General features: G+C 45.2%; 1 protein-coding gene across 1 annotated transcript; it reads right to left on the minus strand.

Moving 5' to 3' along the window:
* On the minus strand, window positions 1-24812 carry LOC116583574 (glycine receptor subunit alpha-4). Its single transcript, XM_032331657.1, has 9 exons — window positions 24406-24812; window positions 19044-19174; window positions 18694-18761; window positions 17826-18049; window positions 17605-17687; window positions 15935-16075; window positions 12658-12872; window positions 8695-8844; window positions 1-2900 (listed from the first exon to the last, which is right to left on the minus strand). The coding sequence occupies exons 1-9, from the start codon at window positions 24474-24476 to the stop codon at window positions 2610-2612; spliced, it is 1374 nt and encodes a 457-aa protein (XP_032187548.1). The 5' UTR covers window positions 24477-24812; the 3' UTR covers window positions 1-2609.
* Between the last annotated feature and the right edge of the window lie 2438 nt (window positions 24813-27250).

Raw genomic sequence — 27250 nt, forward strand, 5'->3', positions numbered from 1 at the left:
GCTGTTTTAAAACTTAAAATCACTTTTATATGTGATTCAGTCAGAAAGTAGGTTCCAGTAGTTCCTTCAGGTCTCTGGAGGGGTAAGTACTATGAGGGTAAATGAAAGTGACCTGCAGGTGAGACTCTTCTATCACCTCCTGCCAGTTTACTGTGGTGAAAAGGGTCCAAGTTCAAGAATGTCATGATTGAATGGAATGCTAGATGTCAGATGTTTCCAGTGGGACCAAGCTTTTCCACCTCCCTTCCCCTGAGCATACGTGGGAAGGGGGAGGAAAATGAAAGCCATTTGCACCTGTTTCTGCACCATGTGTCTCCCTTCTCCACTTGGGGGCTCTGATAGGGAGGGAGAGTACCTTCCACCTGGCATTGCCTCTGAGTAGCTTTGTGGACTCCTTTGGGCTATTATGTTGGTTGGTACTTTGGCTTCTTTGGCTCCCAGCACCAGCTGATGCCCTGATCTGAGTCCCAGTTGGGCAGGCTCTATTGCTCAGTACTGTAGCTGTCTCCAGGGCATTGTTCTTGAGACTTCCAACAGGGCGGATTTGTGCAGTTTGGCCCATCTGGACAAGATCTATAACAAGTAGAGCTCTGTGCAATAAGCTCATCTCCATAGTCCACCCCCCACTACCCCCGCCTTCGAGCTGCTGCAGCCTGACACTCCAGCCCTGCCATGGAGAGTATCAAAGAGATACTCTCTGCTCCTTTCAAAGGGGTATTGCTTGTGGCCTCTCATTGGTTGGCACTACCTGGGCAGAAATGGGAAAACAGGGGCTCTCTGCCCTCTTAATTTAATCTCCTCCCTTAAGCCAGTCCTTTTGTTTTGAATCTCACTGGCAGTTATAGTTAATATCATCAGTAAGATTAACTCCTGGTCCGGCTACCCTGGTCAGCCCAGAATGCTCTCCTCATAGCTTAGAGACAGACAAGAGGAGTATAGCAGTGAACAGGAAAGAACTGACAAGCTCAATAGGAAAAAGGGGGAAAGAAAGGTGAGCTCTTGCTTTGACTGTAGGATTTGCTTTGATCATTGGATTTATTTACTTACTTTCAATTTAGAAAGTAAGTCTTGAGGATGAGAGGAAGGGAGAAAAGGGGAGAGAGCAATGAAACAGAGAGGAAGAGAGAGAGAGATTGGACTCACATAGTTAATTATTCTAGGTCCAGAGAAAAGGTCAAGATATTTAAAAGATAATTTGATGACCTGTCTTTCAGCTGTTAGCCCTGTACTTTAATATTCCCTTTCTCAGGTCTTCATAGTTGGGTCACTTCAAAGGATTCAGCATACCAGACCCATGCTTCCCCATGTCCCAGTGGTATTTTAAGCCTGAAATGGGCTCTTCCACACCTCTTCTATTCTGACATTTCTGGTCACTTCAACTGACTGCCACTGACTGTGGAATGAGAAGGGAAACAAGAGAAGGGTTACGAAATAACTCCGACTTACGGCCCTTTAACTTCTACAATTACTACCCTGAGGTTCGCCAAGCCAATGTTTGTCCAGGATAGGGGTCCTCTATATGTCTAGTTCCTTTCTAGGAAGGTTGAAGCCCACTTTATCCTGGACAAGGTTGAATGGCACTATTATATGCTTAATAAAAGAAGGTTAAAGGGCAAGTTAACAATGAGGGGCCCTGTGAAATAAAGAGACTTTGGGGAAAACGAAAAAAAAAAAAAAATAAAGGCCCAGCCAACAAAAGATTTTCTGAGGATAGTTTCTATATTTTACTCCTCCTGGGTCCTACTACCTTGGATCTTACTTATCTTGAAAATTTTCTAACATTGTTGAGAGGTTTCTTAAAAAGTAAGCATTTTTCTCTTTTTACATTCCCCAGCAGCCAAACACACTTTACCACCATACTAGTTAGGGAATAAAACAAATATTTCTGAGACTCTAAGTTCAGATGGATCTGGAAGGGTAGCTTTTTCGAGAGTCCAAGATTCCTGCCCCCATTCTGACAGTGTTGAGCATCCTATGAGATCTGAAGACTTCTCCGTTCAGTCATATAGCAATGCCCTACCTCAGTGCAGCTTATGGCTATTCCAACCTTGCTGAGATGTGGGAAACATGTCACCTTGCCTTCTTCCCACAGTCAAGGAAAAGTGACTGGGTCACACAGGGCAGAACTTGTGGATGGGAAAAACCTCCCTATTTGAGCCTGTGGTAGGAGGGATAGAGGGTAGAGTAAAGCCAGGCTCTGGGTGGGTGGGGGGCATGGCAGGGCAAAGAATGGTGCAGATTAAGATAACAAATGCCAGAATATAGTAGCAATGGTCTAAATATTCTCCACTGGAGAACTGGAAAACAGAGAGTCTCCAGCAAGAGAAGAAGGTCATCTTTGTCCCAGGAACATGGCCAAATCTTATTCTCATGAGAAATGGGATAACATGGAGAAAAATTGGATTAGAACAGAGAAGCCATCTTTCTAAGTACAGCCACCACTGGCACCATGCAGTGTAGACCCACATAGCTTTGGTATTGGCCACTGAGGTTCTGAGTGGGAGATCAGAAATGAATTTTCTAAGCCCCTGATGGAATCTAATGGAGGGGGAGGCCCACCCAGGAGGAAGCAGGAAGTCAAGAGCCGGACTCTCTAGCTCTCACCCTATTCACAGTGCCTGGTGAATATCTTCTGACCGTAGCAATTTATAGACAACCCAGTAGAAGATGTTGAAGATGAGGAAAGTGAAGGGGAAGACAGCTCGAGAGATGGTGTCAATCCTCTTGGCCTGGTCCACATAGAGTTTCCGCATGGTTTCTCCTTCCCTTAGAAAAGGGGCTGGAGGTTGGGGGTTATAAATACCAGAACTTTCCCCTGGACCTCCATCCCTTGCCTGCAAGCAGTGGCCCAGGTCATAGCCACGGAAATAGAAGCGACTTTCTCGGATGATATCTTCCTCCTGAAATTACATGGGAAAAAGGACAGCGTTTGAGGTTACAGCTTCATCTAAGGATGGAGACCAGGCCACACACATATATCTCATAGGTTATGCTATGCAGACTGGTGGCTGGGTACACAGACCCAATGCATGCTTTTTTATAGCCATAGAACTATTCATTTGATGGGTGTATACTAAGCAGCTATACATGGTGCATATGGCATATATTATGATTCTATTTGCAGATAAGCCCCGAGCTGCCTTTATAAAAATGCATAACATCATTTACAGCCATCTAAAACTCAGTGAAGTGCCAACCCACTGTGAGAAGGATATCTCAATGTAAAGTTATCTCTGGTAGTCAACAGAATAAACAGAACAATAAAACTTTTAGAATGTACAGCTAAGATATTTAGACTTGGTGAACTTGACTTTAATGACTTTCAGAAGCTGCAGAATTAATTCTCCTTGTATAGGGTATCTTTTAAAAATTGTTTATCTCAACTCAAGGCTGAAAATTACAGAAGTTTTAAGTAACCTAGTGGGTCATCCAAATTAGGGTAAAGCTGATAAATCTGTTGCAAATTTATGTGCTTCTCTGTAAACCAGCAGATTTTGACAAAGGTATCAGTACATCTAGGGTAACATTTATTACCCAATACACATTCCCTTTATGTAAAATATATGCATTATGATGAACACATTCACACTGGGGAAGTTAATTTTATATCAGCATTGAGAAATGTAACAGACTACACAAAGTTCATTTACTCAATATTCAGCTGACAACCTTAAGTAGCTACAACAGCTGGAGGGCTAGGAAGTAAGAACAGGAAGACAGAGACAGAGATAGAAATAGAGGGAGAGGGAGATATAGAGAGAAACAAAGAGAAAAAAAGGACCAGAGTGCCTGAGTGATCAATAGAGAGCTTTCTTCATATGAGAGCCCTTCAGCCCCCAACTCAGAGCCTATTTACTCTTAGTTTATATACAACTCAGACATGCCCAATTTTGTCTACTTCTAAAGCACACATTGCCATCAGAATTGATGGTTCACAGCCTGGAAATTAGACATAAGACAGATAAGTACATACCAGAATCTAAAAATAGTTCATTCAAAGATGGTTAAAATTTTTTAAAGTGTTGATGTTTATAGGAGTAAAAACTTCAGCTATCTAAGAAATCACCTGAAGTGAAACACCCCCTTGTTGGATGATACAAACTACCTTCTTGGTTTGCCCAGGATTGAGGTCTTCCTGAGATTCAGGATATTCAGTGCTAAAATAGAATGGTATACATGTATATTGAATAGATATGCCATAGATACACATAAAATGTGGATAAAGTAGGTTTTACACACATTGTGCAGTTAGAAGGACATCATAGGGTCTTTATAATGGGACCTCTGCAACTATGGTAACACACTGAAAAGTGACTTTGTATGTGAGATATTGGTGTTGGTGGGTCCCAGTAGCCCTTGATTATTACATCACCAGAAGGTTGAGCCTGTCATTGGGCATCAGGGGCAGGCAAGCTCAGGCCACAGATTCAGCAACAGACCCCATTTCTTTCTCTCCTTCCTGTGGGCTCATAGGACAAACCTGGGAAAGTGTGTTGGTCTTTTTCACCGCCATGTCCCCAGCATAGTGCCTGGCATCTAGAAGGCACCCAGTAGATACCAGTTGAATGAATGAATGGACTGATGAGCCTCATGCTTCAGTATATAGGACAGGGAATGGCTTTGTTCACATGAAGCCAGCATCCTTTCAGGGTTTCAAACTAAAGAGTCTACTTAGAAGAGAGTCTTACTCAGTTACAAAGTGCTCAGCAGGAAAAACGATCACTCCTTGTCCCACCCCTATACAATGGCTTGATGTCCATCAGCCTCTAGAAAAAGTGGCACTTTTGGCATAGGAACGAATCTAAGTCAGCCAACCAGAGAGCTTTGCTACCCTATCTTTAATTTTGCTATTCTCTGTGGAGACAGTTGTATGTGTGTAGGCCAGAGGCAATTCACTACTGTGGCTGTGCTTTGACTCTGAGTTCTAGTGGGGCAGCCTTAGCTCTCTGCTCAAAATTACTACCGTAATCTGTCACCAGATGCCTTGGATCACCTCACCTGTTTTTTTTTTTTCCTAGTTCATTTTCACACTTTTCCTACATAGTTTGTGCTGGATCCATTTTAGAAATGAAGAACCAGAGGTAAACAAAATATCTTCCAAGTAGTTAATGAGGGAGTCGGGGTGCCTGGCTAGCTCAGTCAATTAAATGTCTGTCTTCGGCTCATGTCATGATCCCAGGGTCCTGGGATGGGGCCTCATGTCACATCAGACTCCCTGCTCAATGGGGAGCTTGCTTCTCCCTCTCCCTTTGCCATACCCCTGCTTGTGTTTTCTCTCTGTCAAATAAATAAATTTTTTTCTAAGAAAAAATTAGGGAGTAAATAAAATCATTTCCTCTTTTGTTTTCCATTTCAGGGTCCCTCACACCCCCAGTTCCCCACTGCTTATTCTGATCTCCTCAGCCCCTCAGCTAGAGGATAAGAGTGTGGAATATATTTGTTTGCAGAAGGCTCTGAAAGAGAAAGTTGAATCCAACTGCTGTTTCTGTTTCTATAGATTTAATTACTTTTCCTTTTCTCCAATCATAGTAAATCTAAAGGGAATTATTTGGAAATATTTCCCAGGCTGAAAACAAGCTGTCTCACATGGGAGAAAAAATGTGATCACTAGAGTAAGCTGCCATTGGCTCTTTTTGGTTTTAACATATTGTGCCATTTGCAGTTGGGGGAACAAAGACAAAGTGGCCTGAAATCCAAGGGTGGGGGTCCTGGATATGAGTATCATCTATTTAAGCCAAATTCTTAAGACTCTGTGTGTGTGTGTGTGTGTGTGTGTGTGTGTGTGTGTGTGTGTGTGTATGTGTTGGGAAGAGACAATGGAGGCTTAAATGCAACTTGGTAGCTTCCATGGATGTTGGAATAGAATATTTTTTGTTATAGCTATCTATAGGGGAGGGGGACTGGGGAACTAGAGAGTAAAGATAGTCCAAAACCAAGTTGGGGAAGGAATGAATGTACAGTGTGGGAAGTAGGATGTGGAGATGGGAAAGAGTGATAGCTATTCAGTGATACATATTGAAATGAATGAAAAGAAGAGTGAAGAATGGGGGTGCTGGGGGATGGAGAGAGGCAATCAGGGTTCTGGGACCAAACCCCTGAGAGAACTCGGCAGTGTTTTGACATTTCTTCCATTTCTCTTATCCTGTTGATAATGGCAAGGCTTCCTCTCTGCCCAGCTTGAAAGAGAACCCTCTCCAATGAGCCTGCTAAGATTGGTGGAGTGGGTAATGTGGCTGCTGTGGTCAGAGCCCAGTTCTAGGGCCTGAACGAGATCCCCTCCCTGTGAAGCATATAGGCTAGCTGGGAAGACAAAGCAGAAATGTATGGAAAAGAAATTAAACTACTTAAGAAAATGACATGGAAGGAAACCACCAAGCAGTAGAGATGGGTGGTTGAGGAGAGATTAGAGAAGAACACGATTAAACCTGGAGCTGGGTGAACAGCTGGCTGGCTCCTAAAATATTCCTAACTTGCTCTTGGCTAAGGGCTTTCTGAAAATCATATGGATGCTCTCCCCTTTCCTAAGAGGGCTTTTCTCAGACCAAAGACTTGCTTTTTCAGCTAGAATGGCAGGGCCCAGCGAGAGGTTCTAGAAATAGATGAACTCTGCTTTAACTTTTATAGGTTGCTCAGTGACCTCCAGGATTCCTGCTCCAGTTCCACTGGGATGGAAATGGCTTAAAGAAACTCGAAAAGGGACATGTGCTAATGGCACAAGTTTTGATTTTCAGGTTGTATTTACATTAATAATAAGCCCAGCCCATTTTTTGCCAGGATCCGGGGGTCTAAGCAGGGCCCAGGCCGCTATTACAACTTTGTAATAATTGAGCACTTGTTATGTCAGACTCCATTATGATATCAAGATCAACTTATTTATATATGGCCAGGAGGAGATGAGCTGCAGGCAGCTGGGAGTCGGAGAGGTGCAGGGAGGGGGCGGAACTAGTGTCAGCCTGGAGTAGCTCTACAGTAACCGCAGCAGGCTGCTGTTGCTGGAACACCCACACAGGCAATTTAGCTGACAAAGGGACACTGGAGACTGGTTGGCAGCCTGCTCTTCTTTTTCAGGGTAGGCATTGAGAAGGCATCAAGGTCAAAACCCCTATCAAGATTTTGGTACCTGCATGCAGGTTTAACACAGCTAAAGAGGGGGTGTAGAGTTAGCCTAGAAAAGGGAGCATTCTCTTTTCTTTCTCTTCTGTCAAGTCTGTATATATATATTTTTAACCCTTAGTCTGAGATAAGAAAGGCTTTAAAAGGCTCTTGAAGGAGTCCTACTCAAGGTGATGCAGTTGTGGATCAACCCACTAGGGGGCGTGTTTCACAGACCCTGACTAAAGTCCAGGCAAGAATTGATACATTCCAACAAACCAATAGATGAGACAGGAGACCTGCTCTCAGCAGAAAGGGATCTTAGCCAGGGACATGAGTTCCCAGAGGTAGTTTTAAAGATATTTTCAGTGTGGACATATGGTTGGGACACCCTAGGAGCAGCTGAGGTAGGAGGTGGGTGTTAGGAAGAGAGAAAAATCTTAGTGCTAGAGTGGCCCCAACAGGCTGGAGCCCCGGGGGGTCAGATAATCATTTTCTCTACCCCCCAGAGGTCATAGTCCATCTCCTCTGGCTTGGGAGCTTCCAGATTGGGCAGAAAACAAGGAGTCACAGCTCAAGGTAGACCAGACCTGTGTCTGATGATTAAGGGGCTAGTATGTAGCTCAGCAAAAGCTTTTGACTTTGCTCATAACTGGGCACTTGCTTCTAGGATAGTGTGGCCCAGGCACCTGTTGTCATGACAATGTACATAACACCCACTGTCTGGGTAATGGGGAGGGGCAGATTGCCTGTTTTTCAGGGCATCAAGCTCTCTATTTCCCCAGGTGATCATTCTACTGTAGAAGAAATGGGGTTAACAAACAAGAGGGAGGGAGAACTACAGCTCACATCCAACAACTCTGATACATCCAATTCTGATGCACCTAGGGAAGAACAGGCAAAGAAATCCAACAGCCAGAAGAGGCACGTAGTGGTTTTTTAATTCCAGCTTAGCTCTAGGGACCCTCATATAATGCTCTCCTAGAAAGGCCCCCGTACTTGACTCTTGAATTCTTTTTTTTTTTTTTTTTTGACTCTTGAATTCTTAAGCACCAGTCAATGTATGGCAACATGGGGTATCTTCCTCCTGGGTGAGGGGAGAGCCAGGAGCAACCATTACTAATTCTCAAAATGATCTCATATTGACTAACTTGATAAGGTTCTAATATGAGCTAACCTTTTTTTTTTCAGTGCTTACTATGTACTAGGCACTGTGCCCACACTCTCTCTCTTTTTTAAGGTTTATTTACTTATTTTTATATAATCTCTACACCCAGCATGGGGCTCAAACTCATGACCCTGAGATAAAGAGTCACATACTCTTCTGACTGAGCCAGCCAGGGCCCATATGTGTCCATGCTCTTAATCACTTTATTAGACTGCCCTACAGGGATTAATGTCCCATTGGATAGATTAAAAAAAGGAATCAAAGAGGTTAAAGTACTCAGTTTATCTGTGACCCATCTAGGACTGGAATCCAGGGTTCCTGATTGCTTTTTTAATCCTTGTAGCCATATGTGGAGTCTTGGTTTGTGGGAGGAGGAATAGGGAGGAAGGAGTACAAAAGAGAAAGGAAGGGGACCCCTTCCTAGTTATACTTACCATGTTTTGGCGCCTCTGCCTTTTTCGGAGTCGTATGAATTCCTTATGCTGACGAGATACAAAATTGACAGCAGCATACTCCAGTAGGGCAGCGAACACGAAGAGCAGGCACACAGCCATCCAGATGTCAATTGCCTTCACATAGGACACCTGTAACATCCACCAACAGAGCAATCAACCTTCTTGGAGCCCTTCCATTGCCTATCCAGTGGTTCACCGGCCCATACCAACAGCCTGCTATTCTTCAGTTATTCAGTTATCCTGAATTTCTTCTGGTGTTCAGAGAAGCTTTCCAGGATATGTCCCATTGCCTGAAGGCCCATATCAAAGAGATTGGGACCCATTATCCTTCACCTCTCTGCACTCTCCACCCTTCACTTCCATCTGCCTTTTCTCCCTGTACTTCTTTTTCTTTCTTTCTTTCTTCTTTTTGTACTTCTGTTCCTGCTTCTGCTTCTTATTATTATTTTCATTCTTTCCTTCTGTTTCTCTTCTTTCAATAAATAACAATGAACATGAACACTACATTCTTTTGCTTTCTGTTTTTTCCTCGGGTCCTCACAACTCTGATGGAAACTGGGCAGGGTTTGTTATTCCCATGTGAAACATGTGAGGACACTTGAAGCCTAAAGAGGAAAAGTCTTAGCCAAGATTACCCAGTGAGGAAGTGGCACTAGGATTTGGGGGTTCTGGGCTTTCAATTTAGTGGCATTACCATTTACCTAGGCTGCAGTCTCAATATCAGACTAGGAATTCCTTTCTTTCCCTCCTCCACTCCCATTGTTCTCTTGACTGTGATTTTTCCTGCTGATCTTTATGAGAGTCCCTGCTGAATAACTGAATTCAGTGGCCCAAGGAAGTGCCACCCAATCCCTGGCTATGGACACTTCTCTAATTTCAAGGTACCGTTGTCATCTACCCATCTGCTTCTTAGGGCTCTCCTCCCACTACCTGCCTTGGAAGCCTTTAAGTACTTTTCTCTCCCATTTCCCTCTTGAAGATTGAACACTTACCTCTCCTAGAATGGGGTTTTGGCTGGATGGGCCTGGAAGGGTTATAGAATTTAGGTTTATGTAGTTCACCTCCTCAACCAGATGGACTTCCTACATAGTTTTCAGCTGCTGAGCCCACCTCATAGGGCTCCCCAGTAGGAGTAGGTTTGATGACAGACAACCTCTTTCACCAGCTACATTGGGCAGTGAGGTTGCTACAGTCTACAGGAAAGGAGCAGGTCTCACTGGATAACCCTTCCACCTTAGTGGTTCTTTTTTTTTTTTTTTTTTTTTTTTGACAGACAGAGATCACAAGTAGGCGGAGAGGCAGGCAGGCAGAGAGAGAGGAGAAAGCAGGCTCCCTGGTGAGCACAGAGCCCTATGTGGGGCTCGATCCCAGGACCCTGGGATCATGACCTGAGCCAAAGGCAGAGGCTTTAACCCACTGAGCCACCCAGGCGCCACCACACCTTAGTGGTTCTTAACCTGCAGTGCCCTCCCCCCACCTCCTCACCTGAGTGGCATTTGGCAATGTTTAGAAACATTTTTGATTGCTCAATTTTGGAAAGGGTTACTACTGGCATCTTGTGGGTGAAGGGCAGGGATGCTGCTAAATATACTACAATGCACAGGACTCCCCCCCCCCCAACAATTACAAGGTCTAAAATGACAGTAGTACTAAAGTTGAGAAAACCTGCTCTATCTCTTTTAAAGCAATTCCATTAAGATAATAGTGGTGGGTTACTAGGCACCCCTGATTAAGTATCCTTGGTGTTTCCACTTTGCCACCTATTAAGAGGGTAACCTATTTCATTCACCATCTCCCAGTCTCACTCTTTTCCCACGGATGTCGAGTAAGTACTATGAAAATCCATAATGAGGTAATGACAAGGAAGGTCCACAAAGGGCTTTGGACCATCAAAAGAAAAGACACCTTAAGCTACAGAAATAAAATCTTATTAATAATGAGTGTGTCAATAATGGAGTTGTATGGGAAGTGAAATTGCTGTGCCTTTCAGAAGCCCCTGAATTTGTTCCATCTCCTTCTTTATAGCTCCCACTAAATCTAATGTACAAACTCAAGGGAGCAGAAGCTCCCTGACTTACTCAGTCCCTTGCTTTATAGGCTGGCCAATGAGTCTATTTAGTTTGGGGTGAGTGCCTACATATTTTGCTTATTGACCAATGAGGCCACAAAAAGGTCATCAAAATCCGATGAGAAGGCACCAAATACTGCAAACAAACAATCCTCCAACAAAGTCCATTTTTTTCCCAAATGATGAAACTAAGTGATTCCTAGGAGCAGACAGATTGTGCTTGCTCACAGGAGAGGACTGGAAAAGGAAGTTCTCTTGGCAAGAATAAGGCACTAATTGCAACCACCCTGGGTTAGAGAAGAATCTTCTTGCATGGCAGCTGCAGTAAACTAGGGCACATTTCTAAGATCTGAGTTACTTTTCTGCCTCTAGTCTTCTTACAAGGCTACTACCATAACATGACCATCACAACCCCACCTGGCCCTTTGGTCCTTGCCTAAGCCCCCTCTGTCTTTCAGAGCCTCTTCAATCCTCCTCTCCATTTAGGAAACACATTTATAGGAACTACTTTCAGACAACGTCCTCTGAGACACCTGATCCTAATTTGAGCTTTGTCATCATTTATCACTAGAGGCCTTTGAATTACCTCAAAAGTTTTCCAGCAACTGAAAAATAATTGGGAACATCAACGGCTGTCCTAGGTCCACTACTCCATTCTTTTCACCAAAACACCTAACAATTATAACAATATTGAACACTTATTGAGTAGTTATTAGTTGCCAAACATTGTTATCTATGTTAATACATTATCTTATTTATTTCTTGCAATAAACCTATTGAAGAGATAATATTCCCATGTCATAGGTAAAAAGACTGAGAGGATGAGGAATTTACTTAAGATTGCCATTGGTAAATGATGAGGCTGGGACCTAAGCCTGCCTGACTCCAATCTCCTACTCTTTACCACTACACCACCCCCATGGCAAATTTGTAAATTTACCTTGGATGCCCTGATTACCCCCTGTTTAAGTCCCCTGTAAATATATTTTTAGTAATAAGCACTGGGAGATGGGATATCACAGAGCCTGGTTTCTATCAAGTCAAAATGAGAGGGCATAGGTTCACAGTAAGATCCACAAGGAACTATGTTGCTATTGGTTCCCATTATTTCTCCATGGCCTAGAACATTGCCTGGTGCATAGTATATGCTCAATAAATATTTATTGAATGGATGAATCAGCTTACTCCCTGATTTCTCAGAGCCTTGCTGACTATAAGGACATTGAGGTGACTTCTAAATTCCCTACATGAAAACACAAGGCAGGGAGAACCTGGGCCCAGTCTCATAAGCGCAGATCTCTCTGTGTAGTCAAAGCATCACCAGGCCACAGACATTCAAAATCCACTGACTATAACTGCCATTTACTACCTCAAAATTTCCTCACCCAAAAGAATGACATTGTCTCTTGAGGTCTTTGTAATAGTGCCCAGCTTCTGACATAGTAAGAGACTGATGTTGGTTTAAAATCCATATATATAAAATTTTTCTTTTCTTATGGAACATGACCTCGAAAAGGTTGTTCTGCCTCTCTGGGCTATATTCACCTCATCTGTGCCACGAGGGAGTGGGACTTTATACTTGCTATGGTTCTTTGATTTTGGACATGCTAGTATTTCCTGATGAAAGTCAGAGTAAGTCAGATACTGTCTCTACTCATTCCTTAGCCAGACAACACCCACAACCCCAGCTTCCACATCTTTAGCAATATCATTAGCAGTATGTTGTAGGGCAAGAGAAAATTCTGACCCCCTGTTCTTGCTCAATGGCTCTCATCTACCTTAAATCTAAGGCAAATAAAAAACAGAAGAGAACAGGAGATGAAGGGGAAATGGGGAGCTCTATGGTAAGCAAGTTCCCTTGCATTTCTCTTCACCTTAGGCAAAGAGGCCCGGGAGCCAGAGCTCTGAGTTGTCATGGTGAGCACAGTGGTGATGCCTAGGCCCACACGGGCAGGGGCGGCATCCATGTTGATCCAGAAGGAGACCCAGGACAGGATGACGATGAGTAGGCTGGGGATGTACATCTGAATCAGATAGTAGCCCATCTGCCTCTCCAGGTGAAACTTTACCTCGATGCAGGTGAATTTTCCTGCAAAGAAAGAGGTGAGGTATCAGGCCTCAGGTCCCCAGTCTAGAGCTGAGCCTAAGGGGCAGGACTAGGACATCTCTCTATATATGGGCCAGCCTCTGTGCACCTCAAGTGGGCAAATAAATGAGCTCTTCAATATGGCCCCAGGGAGAACCAGATGTGTGTTCTGAGGAATTTCTCAGAGCAGCCATCAGGCTTGTCCTTTTGCTCTAAGCACTAATTTCCAGCAGAGGGCCTTCCACCTGACCACACAGCAAAAGGATTAAGAACAGAAGGGCTCCAGAGCCAGACTGCCTGGGTTTGAATACCGAATCTTCCACTAACTAACTGTGTGACCTCAGGCAAAACACCCAAGCTGTTTGAGCTTCAGTTTCCTTGTCTGTAAAACAGAGTAACAACAATATTAATTCCAACATTGTGGGAATTAAATGATGTATCTGGGGTGTTGAGCATATAGGTATTTGGTACTATAATCATTATTAACAAAGCAATGAGTGTAGACTCCGCCCAAACCTCAGCAGCCTTGCTTGAGCTTGCTCGAACACCAGAAGCTCTCTAGCAACAAGGATTCACTGAAATAAACACTGCCTGTGTCTCAAGCAAGCGATAAGAGCTGGATAGGAAATATCTGGAAATAGTGTCCAATGGAGACCAACTCTGGATAGTGGACAACGGGTGCCCAGAGAACATCAGGCGACAGCATTCTATCCCACCAATAAAAAGTGCATTGGTCCAAAGCACATGTACCAGTCCTCTGCCTACTCTGCCAGCCATCTTTATTTTTCCCAGATTCCCATGCCCTCAGGCTAAGAAAACCTAGCTTAGAGCTTCTCCGCACCGTAAAGGTTTAGGATAACCAAAGCAAAAAGCAGAGGATGTGTATGTTGCTATTTTATTTTGGACTATACTTGCTCTTATCAAACCTGAGTCCTCAAAGCTAGTAATTTAATCAATGATTGGTTTATGGCTTTGACATACTGTGTGATGCTGCGATCTACTGTTCCCGAGACCACCTCACCCCAGGCTTCTTGTTATGACATAGCTTTGCTAGGTGTCCATATTTTCCTTCCTTCCTTCCTTCCTTCATTTCATCCATCCATCTATCTATCTATCTGTCTGTCTTCTATGTATCTAGGTAGCTAGCTATCATTTTTGAGAGTGGTGGTTTTATTTTTAATTACAAAATTATTACTTGTTTAGTACAGGAAAAAAGTGAGAAGTAGAGAAAAATAATAATATTTATAAGCTCATATTTATCAAGCCCCTACTAAGTGCCCTGACTTTATATAGCTTATCTCATTTAAATTCCATAACAACTATTTGAGGCAGGTAAAATTTATTTATTTATTTATTTATTTATTTATTTATTTATTTATTTATTTGACGGAGATCACAAGTAGGCAGAAAGGCAGGCAGAGAGAGAGGGAGAGGAGAAAGCAGGCTTCCTACCGAGCAGAGCGCCCGATGTCGGGCTCCATCCCAGGACCCTGGGGTCATGATCTAAGCCAAAGGCAGAGGCATTAACCCACTGAGCCACCCAGGCGCCCCGGTAAAATTATTATTTCCCATTTTACATATAAGGATACTGAGGCTCAAATAGATTAAGTTGTGTTTCTCAAGGATACCCAACTAGTAGATAGTGGGGCCATTATTCAATCTCACCTCTGACTCCAAAGATCTTAGTTTTGTCCATTGTATCACTCTACATTAGAAACATTTAGTGCTATTTCCTCCCAGGGTTTTTAAACACATGCTTTTGGTTTGTTTCTTTTACCACAATATAATGATTCTGTGCATACAACTTTGAATCTTAACCTTTTCCACTTGTACTTTCCATGTTGATATAAGCAACATGCAGTCATCCTTTTTAACATCTGGATAATATTCTACCAAGCAGATGCACTGTGTAATTTATTTAACCTCTGTCCTATTGGTCCTATTTAGAAGAGTGCCAAGTTTTTGCTAGTATAAGCACTGACCCAGTGATATTTTGGAATATTTCCTTTTAATAAATCCCAAGGGGTGGGATTCCTGGATCAACATGTAAGGAAAAAAAATAGCTTTTACAGTTTCTCAAAGTATGCCCCCTGGACCATCAGCAACAGAATTCTCAGGGTGCTTGTTCAAATGCAGATTTCTGGGCATCACTCCAAGTGCACATAATCAGAACTTCTGAGAGGCAGAACCCAGGAATCAACATTTTTACAGGCTCCCCACAGAAATATAATGTACACCAGAGTTTGAAAACCATTGACCTATATACAAATTGCCAGTTTTCTCTCCAGTAAAGGTTCTATTAATTTCCACTCCCAACAGCATTTTCTAAATCCAATGACCTGTTCCTCTCCATATGTTGCACATCCTACATATACAAACACACATATTAATGGGGTGGCACCCAAAGCATGTCAGCACACCAAGGAGGTATCCAGGATCTCTCCCCTTTCGCTTCTGGCCTCTATCTCAGGGTCATAGCACTTTGTATCCAAATAGCCAGGGGAACTGAGGAAAAAGTAACCCTTAGGGAAGCTGTGGGGAGCAGATGCTCAGGCTGGAAAAGCAACTTTTCTCTACAACTGGCCCGCATTTTACACCTGGGAAAACAAGCCAGTTCAAGAGTTGGGCAATGGTGGCTGTGGTATGAGGTGTGGATGGTAAGCCTTCCAGTGCCCTAAAGTCTATTGCTTTCTGGTTCAGCAGCCATTGGCTACTCCCAGATGTAGATTCCCCACCTTCCACACAAAGTTGGCCCCAGGACAGGTGAGACACTCCTGCCACTCACTGGCATAGGCCCATCTCCTCTGCAGCATGTGATAGGGACAAAAGGGCTTTAGAGTTAGATCTGGATTTGAAGTCTAAGCCAGCCATTTTCTAGGTACATAACTTGAACAGTTTATTTAAAATGGGGCTGATAATTCCTACCATAATGAGATAAGGCATATGAAACACTTAGCACATCTGGCACAGATTGGACTTTCAGTAGAAGCTGGCTGCCTTGCCCCCTTCCCTCCCATCTGGAGGCCCTTCTGTGGCTCACACTAAGTAAAGATCCTGGTTTTTACCTGTGTTGTAGTGCTTGGTACAGTAGCCTAGATCCTTCTCATCTCGCAAGATAAACTGGGGCAGAGTCAGCCCCTCAGCCACTTGGACAGCAGGAGCATCTTCCAGCCACTCAAACACGAGGTCATTCATGGTGTAGCCAACTAAAAGTGACAGAGATGGCAGAGGGCTGCAGAATTTGGTGCTGGATGGGGGTAGGGAAAGAGAACTAGCAGGAAAGAGCAGATGAGGAGGTAAGGCCTGGGTTTTTCGAGCTTCGTGTTTATCTTGGAAAGGGAAACCTTTCTGAAGGGGGTACTTGGTCAGTTGTCTCATAGGCCCATCCTAACTAGATAAATCAGAAAGATTCCAGACTCCTCTTCTATCTAGTTCTCAAGCTTTAGAGAGGCACAGAGAGAAATTTTTCTGGTAGACCTAGAAAGCAGGTCAAAAGCATTGGAATGATGTCAAGGAACACAGCTGAGAACCTCCTGCCATATCTCAAACTAACAGGAGTAAGCATGTGTACTGGCCACATGTCTTGAGCCAGCCTCAGAGCTGGGGCTTCTGCCTCCTCATCCCAGAGAGGAAAGAGCTATTTATACCCTGTCAGTCATGCATGGGACAATGTGCACACCACAGACTCCTAGCCAGGGCCCTGAACTGGGGCAGATTGAGAGTTAACATCTGAACATGACAAGTTGCTCACAGACACCTAGCAGTTTGTGAAACTCCTACCATATATGTGACCATATTCACACATGTCAAGTAGAAATGGGAGAAGAAACACTGAGGCTCACAGATGTGCAATGTAAGGCCTTGACTCAAAGTAGCTATGTGACTTTGGGTAAGTCATTTCCTTTCCTCTAAAATGCTCCACCTACTTTTCAGGATTGTTGTGAGGGGGCAATAAGAACCTGGATATGAAAGTGGTTTATGAACTCTAAAGAGCTAGCCACATAGGACACATTCTACCCATCATTGTTATTATATGCTGGAAACAGCCTGACAAAACTTCTTCTCTGAGGATTAAGCTGGTGTGTATTGATCTCAGAGTCTCACCTTGCCCAGGAGATGGCAAAGGAGTGCACATAGCTGATGGTCCAGCCTTGTTGTCCATTGACTGTTCTGCATTTAGAGCAGCCCCTATAAGCTGGCTTCCCTGTCACAGAGTAGCCCTTGGCTGACCTTGCCACCCTGGATGCTGTGCTATACTTAGAACCATCTTCTCCAAATTCTCTACAGAAGTTATCTATGTTCATGCGGAATCAGGGTTCAAGAGTACCACCTCTGCCAACTCTGGCATTTTTATAGTTATCTTGAATGTCTTAACTCAGGGGGAGTAAAAGTAGAATTACCTCAGGTACTGTGAGAGGAATATCTTTGGGCAGACGAGGTGTCCTTCAAATGCTCACCCCCCATAACCAACACAGGCACATTTGAATGTAAAGCTGGTGCCATCCCATTTCCCAATACTGTGGAATAACCAAACCAGTAAATAGTATGAGGATGAAAAAACACCCTGGGTTGGGTGTTAGTGAGTCCTGGCTCCTAGTTTCATCCTTGCTAACAGCTGACCATGTGTGAGTAAGTCCCTACTCTGGGTTGCCCTTTTCTCATTTGGAATGTCATGGAATGGGGTTAACTACCTGGTATTCTAGCCCTTGCTCTGAGACTCTCTAGAGACACTTACAGCTCTCCAGCTGCATGGTGCATGTCTGGATGTCCATGGGGAAGTTCTTGAGGTCCATTGGGCAAGATAAAATGAGGGTCAGCCTGCCGGGGACAGTAGAAAAGAAGTGATGTCAACTTTCTGGGGCCTGGCACAGCACAGGGGACGCTCTTCCCACCCCTCATCCTCCATTTGGCTTTCTCCCCTTGACCCAAACTCTCCTGGCTGTACACCAGGTGTACCTGATGCTGTAGAGCACATTCCCATTCTTGAAGATGCGTAGTAACTTATTGTCTGTGGTCACCTCATGGAAGCTGGCCCCTTTCTCATTGGCAAAGAATAGGTCTGGCTTCCAGATAGAATCCAGCATAGAGGGATCAAGGTCCAAAGAGTCATCAGGATATTCTTGGTAGGCTAGGCGCGGGTCATTCCACTGCTGCCGCAAGAAGACATTCACCCGATAGTCCTGAGAGGGTGCACAGATGGGCCCATCAGAGGCAATGCTATTCCAGGGGCCCAGCAAGCCTACATGGGCAGGAGAGCCATGAGGAGGAAATTCTGGGAGTACATCTCAGGGGCAGTGGGCATTTTGCACTGAAGAAGGAGCCTGCTTTGGGCTGATACAGCAAAGATGGGAAGGGAAAAAACATTTATTAATCACTTACTATGAGGTGGGTGTTCTGCTAAGTGTGCTTACTTTATATGTATTATCTCATTTAAATCTCATGCCAACACTGTGAGGAGGGTGCTGTTATGATCCCTACTTTATAGATGAGGAAACAGAAACAATGATATATTTAAATAACCTGTCACATAGCTATTAGATGGTAGAGTCAAGGTTTGAACACAGGTCTGTCTGATTCCAAAGTCTGTGCTCTGTACCAAGCTACCTCCCATGATTGACCATCTGTTCCTTAGGCTAGTTTGCCTTTGGCCACTGAAACCCCAGTCTGGGGAAAGATATCTCCCAGTGACCAACTTCAGACATCCCATGGCTTTAGCCATGACCACAAAACAGGGAGAGGACAGCAGAGAGAGGAAAGTCTCGATATCTAGTGGGCTTCTCTCATTCATGCTGGAATGGAAGCAGGGAACAGAGATACTCCTTACCATAGTAGTCTCAGTGACAGAGCCAAAACTGTTGATGAAGATGTTGCAAGTCACGTTCACAGGTGGGCCTAGGGGTGGCAAAACACAGCCATATTGGCATGGCATTCCAGGAGGCCAAGAGCAGTTTCCAGGACTCCCTCCCTGAGCTTGAGGCCAGGGCACTGCTAGAAGGCAGTGCCAGTTGCATAGACCCATAAGCAATAGGGAGGGGAAGCTCCTTCCGAATTGAATCAGTTAGCTCAGTACTTCCAGCTTCCTGTCCTTGGGGTAGGCAATAGTGGCTGGGATGGCAGTATGTTCCCAAAAGGGGTGGCGGAAGGAAGGGTTTTTGTAGGATGAATGCTCCTTACCTTTAAAATTGGGTCGAATTCTAGCATCATATCCAGATGTTCGCCCCATAAGCTTGTCCAGAAAATCAGAGGGGGACATGGGCTGAGGTCCCTTGGTCCCAGATTTGACTTCTTCTTTTGCCAAGGCCACTCTGGACAGGTAACATAAAGAAGTCTGAAGCCACTTGTATTCTACATTTATCACAGACCCTTTTCCTTCCCGTCCCCACATACCTCTGGCTGGTCTCCCCATCAGGCAGGAAGATAGGAGAAGATGGGTCTCTGGGCACCCATTTTCAAAACAAGGAAAACAGAAACATCCATAAGCCAACACTGCAGACCAGTAGTTAGTCCTAAAAATGTGCTTTCACACATATGAGATCTTTTTTATCGTCACAATTCTCAGTGTAATGAGCGCAAAGACAGATGAGAAAAGTGACTTGTGGGATTATAAATTGGAACAGCCACTCTAGAAAATAGTATGGAGTTTCCTCAAAAAACTAAAACTAGAACTACCATATAATACAGCAATCCCACTTCTGGGAATACATCTAAGGAAAATTAAAACACTAATTCAAAAAGATATATGCACCCCCATGCTTATCGCAGCATTATTTACAATAGCCAAGATAAGGAAACAATTCAAGTGTACTTTGATGGATAAATGGATAAAGAAAATGTGATATAATATATACATACATACATACACACATACATACACACAATGGAATACTATTCAGCCATGAAAAGAAGGAAATCCTGCCATTTGCAACAACATGGACCTTGAAAGCATTATACTGTGTACAGTAAGTCACACAAAGACAGACAAATATTGTGTTATCTCATTTATATGTGGAATCTAATAAACAAACAAACCAAAAGAGGAGTGACCTAGTCAAAGTCTCAAGGCTGGTGAATGACAGGATCAGGGCTCAAACCCAAGGGGCTGAGGCCTCATCCAGTATTCTCTTTCTAAAGGTGCCTTAAAAGCACTCAAAGAAGAATTACAATTCCCTGCAAATAATGTGGCTATAGCAATGTTGTGATTTAACCAAGGATGGTAAGGACTCAAGGGCCATGTATATTTCTGAGAGTTGGTTTCCATTGCTTGGCCTTCATGCTGAACTGCTCAGGAGCTGGGGACCCAGCTTCTAGAGAGGGAGTTTTGGCTTCCAGTGTTAGCTCCAGCAGGAAACTATATTTTATTTTTGTACCATTCATAAAAATGAACTTGAAGTGGGCTATATTAACACATAATATATTATTTGTTTCAGGGGTACAGGTCTGTGATTCATCAGTCTTACACAATTCACAGCACTTACCATAGCACATACCTTCCCCAATGTCCATCACCCAGCCACCCCATCCCTCCCACTCCCCTCCACTCCAGCAACCCTCAGTTTGTTTCCTGAGATTAAGAGTCTCTTCTGGAGACATGAACAGACATTTCTGCAAAAAAGACATCCAAATGGCCAACAGACACATGAAAAAATGCTCAAAATCACTCAGCATCAGGAAAATACAAATCAAAACCACAGTGAGATACCACCTCACACCAGTCAGAATGGCTAAAATTAAAACAAGTCGGGAAGTGATAGATGCTGGCAAGGATGCGGAGAAAGGGGAACCCTCCTACACTGTTGGTGGGAATGCAAGCTGGTGCAACCACTCTGGAAAACAGCATGGAGGTTCTTCAAAAAGTTGAAAATAGAGCTACCTTATGACTCAGCAATTGCACTACTGGGTATTTACCCTAAAGATACAAATGTAGTGATCCAAAGGGGCACATGCACCCCAATGTTTATAGCAGCAATGTCCACAATAGCCAAACTATGGAAAGAGCCTAGATGTCCATCAACAGACGAATGGATAAAGAATATGTGGTATATATACCACATCTTATATTGTGTGTACACCACACACACACGCACACACACACACATACACACACAATGGAATACTATGCAGCCATTAAAAAACCCCAATATCTTGCCCTTTGCAATGATGTGGATGGAACTAGAGGGTATTATGCTAAGTGAAATAAGTTAATTAGAGAAAGACAATTATGATCTCTCCCTGAAAGACATATGATCTCTCTGATATGAGGAATTTGAGAGGCAGGGCAGAGGTTTGTGGAGGGTAGGGAGGGAAAAAAATGACACAAGGTGGGACCAGGGAGGAAGACAAACCATAGGAGATTCTTAATCTCAGGAAACCTTAATCTCAGGAAACAAACTGAGGGTTGCTGGAGCGGTGTGGGGTGGAGGGATAGGGTGGTTGGGTTATGGACATTGGGGAGGGTATGTGCTGTGGTGAGTGCTGTGAATTGTGTAAGACTGATGATTCACAGACATGTACCCCTGAAGCAAATAATACATTATATGTTAATTTAAAAAAAGATTCTCTTCTGGTTTGTCTCCCTCTCTGGTTTTGTCTTGTTTTGTTACTTCCTGTCTTCCCCTATGATCCTCTGCCTTGTTTCTCAAATTCCATATATCAGTGAGATCATATAATTGTCTTTCTCTGATTGACTTATTTCACTTAGCATAATACCCTCTAGTTCTAGCCACATCGTTGCAAATGGCAAGATTTCATTTTGATGATTGCATAATATTCCATTGTATGTATGTATGTGTGTGTGTGTGTGTGTGTGTGTGTGTGTGTCTGTCAGTGGACATCTAGGCTCTTTCCATAGTTTGGCTATTGTGGACATTGCTGCTATAAACATTGGGGTGCACGTGCCCCTTCAGATCACTACGTTTGTATCTTTGGGGTAAATTCACAGTAGTGCAATTGCTGAATTGTAGAGTAGCTCTATTTTCAACTTTCTGAAGAACCTCCATACTGTTTTCCAGAGTGGCTGCACTAGAGGAAACTATGTTTTGAGCTGGACCTCAGTTCATGGTTGGGGCAGCAGCAGGATTGTAAACTCACTTTGACAACAAAATAGGTGAGAAAGCAGGGCTCTAGGAGCATGAGAACTTCCAAGTAGGATGACTACACCGAGAAGGTCAATTTCCATCTTTTCCCCCTAACAACTTGATTTTGAGTAAGGGACCAGTGTGCTTTGTCCTAACCTCGAGGCCGGCCCCTTCTCCCCTGACAAGTTTCTTTCTAAGAGCAGCAACACCCCTTCCACATGCTTGCTTATCTGCTTACCAGCCAACAGCTAGACTAAGGACTAGAACCTCAGCCTTGAAGGGCAGGTTGGGGCTCAGGGCTGAGCTCAGGCTGAAATCCTCACTGGGCCTGGTTCTCCTGCTCCATCCTGCCACCACCATTGTGCTAGCCACCAGAGCTAGCTCCCCCACTGCCACTAGTGTAGCCACACTCTGGGGCAGGGAGGGAGGGTGACTGCTGTCCTTCTGGGTCCAGCTCTCTTTGAGCCAACAGCCCCCTGTTTACATGTTTACATCTATGTACCATCTGAGGTCATATAGATCATATGCACTGTGATCCATTAAATAATAAGAATAACCAAGGCACCATGCTATGCACTTTACTTACCTTATCTCATTTAGTTCTCACATCGGTCCTCCCAGATGAAGGTTATTATTTTTCCCCTTATATAGATGAAGAGACTGAGGATCAGCAAGTAAAGTGACTTATTTGTGATCATATGGCTAGTAAATGGTAAAGCCAAGATTCTAACCCAGAGCTTTTGACTTTAGAACTAAGTCCATCTACTACAATGCCAGGGTAGGCTGCCAAGGAACCAGAGTGGGAGAAGTTCAGTGGAAGACACATCCTGACCTCCTAGAATTCTTCCTTCTTGAATCCTCTGAACAGGAGGAAGCCCTTACACTGGGAACAGAGGCCACTGTGGCCCAAATTGGGGCTGGCAGAGCAGGTGGCTTAAGCAGGCTCTGAAAATCCAAGGAGGGGTGGCAGTGGTGCTAGAGCAGCAGAAGTCTGTGGCTTCACCACAGGGTGTCCTTGCTGGCCAGGTGCTGCTTCTGGCTGCCTGCCACCTGCCTGCTGGGAGGCCACATGGCCCTGCACATAGAGCAGCCAGACCCTTGCCACCCTCTTCAGCCCCATGCTAAGGGCACCTCTCCCAGCCCCAGGACCCTGTGACAGGCTGTGGGCTCAGCTGTCTTGGGCCCCAATTTCTGTCACAGAATTCTTTTCTGGGGCTGCCTTGTCTATGGGCCTGAAAGCAGAGTCCCTGTGCAGCCACTTTTTCCTCCCTTTCATTCCTGGAAAGTCCCCAGTACTGGCAGGACATAGGAGGCTCTGGAGCTGAAAAATGTGGCTCAGGCAAGGCCTTGGGGTGGGTAGGGGAGAACACTGATTCTGCTACTGGGTGCTTGAGTGACCTTGGACAGGTCACTCCGCATCTCTAAGAATCAGTTTCCATATGCACAATGAAGGATTCGAACTCAAGACTTCCTAAGGTCCTGCCTTGCTGCATTTGCTCAAGTGGGAATGCTGCCACCAAAGCTTGGGCCTTGAGGCAGTCTCCCCTCCAGGAGGGCCAATGAGCACCCCCTGCATTCCCCCTTCTACCTGCATCCTCCTACCAACTCCAGCTGAGCTGCCATTCTACTTTGAGCTACTTTTCGCTTTTAGGAAGTTTGCCACCCCACACATATTGGATCCCTGCCTTCCTCCCAGCCAATGTGTCTGCAAGCAGTGAGGCAGGAGGTGCCTCAGAATCAAGCTGTCTCCGTGTGCTCCTTGAAGTAAGAGGAGGAAGAGGTCTGTTGCAGTGGTACTCGGCCCCTCCACTCTTCTTAGGACCAGGTCAGCCTAAGCCACAGTCATCTTTCTTACTCAACTCACCTGGTCCATCTTGACTGGCTCCTGGTCTCATGAGAAAATGGGGACAAGGAGGGGAACATTTACAGGGAGTCCAAAGCGTGTCTTGCTATCAAAAACCCAGGAAATGACTGCACTGAGTGCCCCTTCAGGACAGGAAGCAGCCATGTGTGCACTGGCTGGGTGACAGCAGAGGGCCAAGGTTTGCTCAGCCCAGCTTCCTCCTGATATGGTTTAAGGCAAACCCTTGCTACCTGAAGCCTCTTTGGTGGACAGCTGACAGATGTTGGTGTCATTTTTAGGAATCTGAGCAGTGTGTGGCCATGATGGTAGGAAGATAGGCAAGGAAGGCAAGACAGATGGCCTCTGTTCTGGGGCTCAGCTATCTTGCCCCTACCCAGGCCCAGGAAGCTCTCACCCATGCAGAAGGCTTCCCACCAGCTCTGGGGCTTTGACATTCCTCGTGAAAGGCTCCTGGGTCCTGGTTAAGGGAGGGTGTGTCCTTCTCTGGAGCCCTCTGGACTGTGGGCTTTTTGTAAACTTAGAGGAAACTGTGCCAGATGCCCCTGCTGCCCCCGGCCAGTGTTTGCATGCACCTCCTCCTCACCCCGACTCAGCTCACCTGAGGAGGACCTGCCCTGGCAGGATCCAGAGGAGAAGTAAGGAGAGGGTTGCAGGAACAAGAGTTGTCATTCTGCAGGGACCCTGGAGCCCTTTGTCAGCCTGGCTGCCAAGGTGAGAGGGATATCCCAGCAGGAGGAATGCTGCAGAAAGTACAGATAGAGCCTTCCTCCAACTTGGTCTGCTCACAAGGAGCCCGTTGGGCTAGGAGTTGTGTGCTCTCTCTCCTCTTCTGCTCTCTTCTCTCTGTCCTGCCGTTACCAGTCAGGGGCCAGAACTATTCCCCTGGAAATGATCCTGACACAGATAACCCTACCGGCTCCTGCTCTGACTCGCCTGGGGTTCCGGAGGCCCTTACCCCGTCTGCCAGGGAGCTGAAGGAGATTCTCTTTGGGCAGCAATCTCCAAACCCTGGAGAGTCTTGGAGGGGAGCAAGGAAGGAGAACGGGAGGAAGATGTTTCCCTCCCTCTCACCTCCCCCTGGATGCACCCTCTGAAAGCAGCAATTTAAAGGCACAGTCGCCGGCAGTGGAGTGGGGTTCAGAGCAGGTCGGGTCCGTGTGCGGGGGAGGAGCTTGGGCTGCCTTTGCTCCTGGGAGAGGGCTGGAGGTGTCCTGTCCATCTTCTAACTCTCCAGCTGGAGGAGCGCATGCAGGCTGCGCTGCTCCCAGCTCCCCAGCAGCATCCCTTTTAGCCTGGAGCTAAGCTGGAACATTTTTTTTCCTAATGTCCTAATGTCCTAATGATTTTTATAAGGGGGAAAAAGACCTGAAAGGATTTAGGTGGAGTCGCTAGGTTTTTTCAGTCTGACAGCTTCAGGTTTGAGAGGAGGCCAGAAGGAGGCGGAGGACAGGGGCGGCTTTTCCTCAACCCTCTGGATGGAGGCACAGGGCATGGATGATACAGAGGAACTTTGGAATCTTCTTCTTATGGGGGTCTGCCTGTCTGTCAGTCTGTCCATCTGTCTTTCCACCTGCTCTATCTCCTTCATCCTTGTAGTTGCCCATCCTTTTCCCTTCCTGCTTTCCTCCTTTAGGTTGTCTCTGGTCAGCGTGGACAGCCCTCCATAGTTCTTGGAGACCTCCTTTCCCTGATACCCTTCCCCCAGCCCAGCTTGGCTATGGGAAGGGATAGGTGTCCCTGGCAGGGTCACATCAGGCCTGGCACACAGCAAGCTTTGTAAGCTTCAGAGGTGTTGAGGGGGCCAAGAGCAATGACCTGGTCATCTTTCCCTGGATGGTTGAGAGAGGCCTGGAGGGTGGGTCTCTCTCCCTCTCCTCCCTGGCCTCTGCCTATTTGCTAATAGTACCCGGGTGCTTTAGCAGCCACATGTCTCTTGGTAGACCCTTCCCCAGTCTTGCCCATGCAGCAGCTCAGCTGCTCTGGGACTCCCCCCAGTGCCTCTCCCTCTCTCTTTTCCTCCACTCTCTTCCCCCGGTCTCCCTGATGCTTTTATCCATCTCTCCTCTCTCCATGTCCACATCCCTCCTTGTTTCTTCTCTGGGTCTCACCTTCAGAGTCTGTCTCCTCCTCTTCTTTGGCCCTCACTTTCTCTCCATCTCTGGTTTCTCTCTCAACCTCCCTGTTATCTCTATTCTCTCACTCTCTTCTAAATTTCAACACTGAGAAGCCAAGGGGTTTCATTTCTTCTTTGACAGAAACCATCACATCAGCTCTGCTGAGTTCTGAGTGTGTACAGGGGAAGGGAAAGTGCCTCTTTACGGGGTCAGCTCTAGAGCTGATGGCAGCCCCACCCCCTCAGCATCACTAGATGGGGTTTTGGGGGGGTTTCAAGATCTAGGGGGGCCCATTGGGTTGTTGGAGGGAGTAATGATGACAAGGTAACAACTTGCACTGCCTCTCCTTTGGGCTGCATTATTTAAGAGGAAGGATTTTAAAATCACAAATGACAGAGAAAGATCATTTTAAACAATACACAGTGAAAGGTTGATGGGGGGCTTGTTACTTTTGGAATTGGGACTAAAGACATTACAAGCCTCAACTAACGTTTATATGGCCAGTAAGTACAAGAACCCCAAAGTACTAATTTTCCTAAAAATTTTTAGGAAAATTTTTAGCATTTTTAGCAGCCCCTTTGCCTGTTCACCCTCCATCCTTGTTTCTGGTAAGCATCACAATGCCCAGTCACAGGCTGAAGGCCAGAAGTAAGCAAGAAGTAAGTAGAACATTTCCTGGTGAAGCTCCTAATTAGGAAACTAAGGGCAGGTCGGGGGTGTGGGGAGGCACTTGTCTCCTCTGCATAATTCACACCTTGTAACAAACCTCATCATGTCATTTCCCCTGCCTCAGTGGTTCCCTCTTGTTCTCAAGCTGAAGTTCAAGGTGCTGCATGATTTGGTCACTCTGCTTGTCCCACTGATGTGTCTAGAGTCACCTTTCTCTCCAGCTTCTGGGTAGTTTCACATGTTCCCTCTACCAAAATACTTTTTCTGCCACTCTTACCCATTCCTGTAAACTAAGCTTTATTTTCACTTTCTCAAGAAAGACTTCTTGAAGTACCCTCACCCGCACTCAAGTCTGGGTTAAGAGACCCTCCAGTGTGTGAAGACCCTGGTCTTCCCCCTTTACAGCACCCATCACATTTAACTACCTGCTTACTTACCTCTCTCTGCTGCCATATCATGAGCTCCCTGAGGGCAGAGACATATTAGCCACCAACTTCCTGGGTCCCAGCCTAGAGCATGGCACATTATAGGTAATTAGTGTATGTTTCTTATAAGATGCATCCTGGGCACTCAGAGATGCTTTCCCAAGCCCAGTGCCTCTGCATCTTTGTCAAGCTAGAATGATGAGTTTGACACTCAGAGAGAGGGCTAGCATGAGAT

This window comes from Mustela erminea, chromosome X (assembly GCF_009829155.1).
Source record: "Mustela erminea isolate mMusErm1 chromosome X, mMusErm1.Pri, whole genome shotgun sequence".
Classification (NCBI taxonomy): domain Eukaryota; kingdom Metazoa; phylum Chordata; class Mammalia; order Carnivora; family Mustelidae; genus Mustela; species Mustela erminea.

Coding starts and splice junctions, on each gene's coding strand:
- LOC116583574 (XM_032331657.1), bottom strand. CDS start 24,476: ATGACAACTCTTGTTCCTGCAACCCTCTCCTTACTTCTCCTCTGGATC. Junction 18,050..18,693: donor CTGTCACTGAGACTACTATG/GTAAGGAGTATC, acceptor GCACCCTCTCAG/GACTATCGGGTGAATGTCTT. Junction 8,845..12,657: donor CCCGGGCCTCTTTGCCTAAG/GTGAAGAGAAAT, acceptor TGGATGTTACAG/GTGTCCTATGTGAAGGCAAT.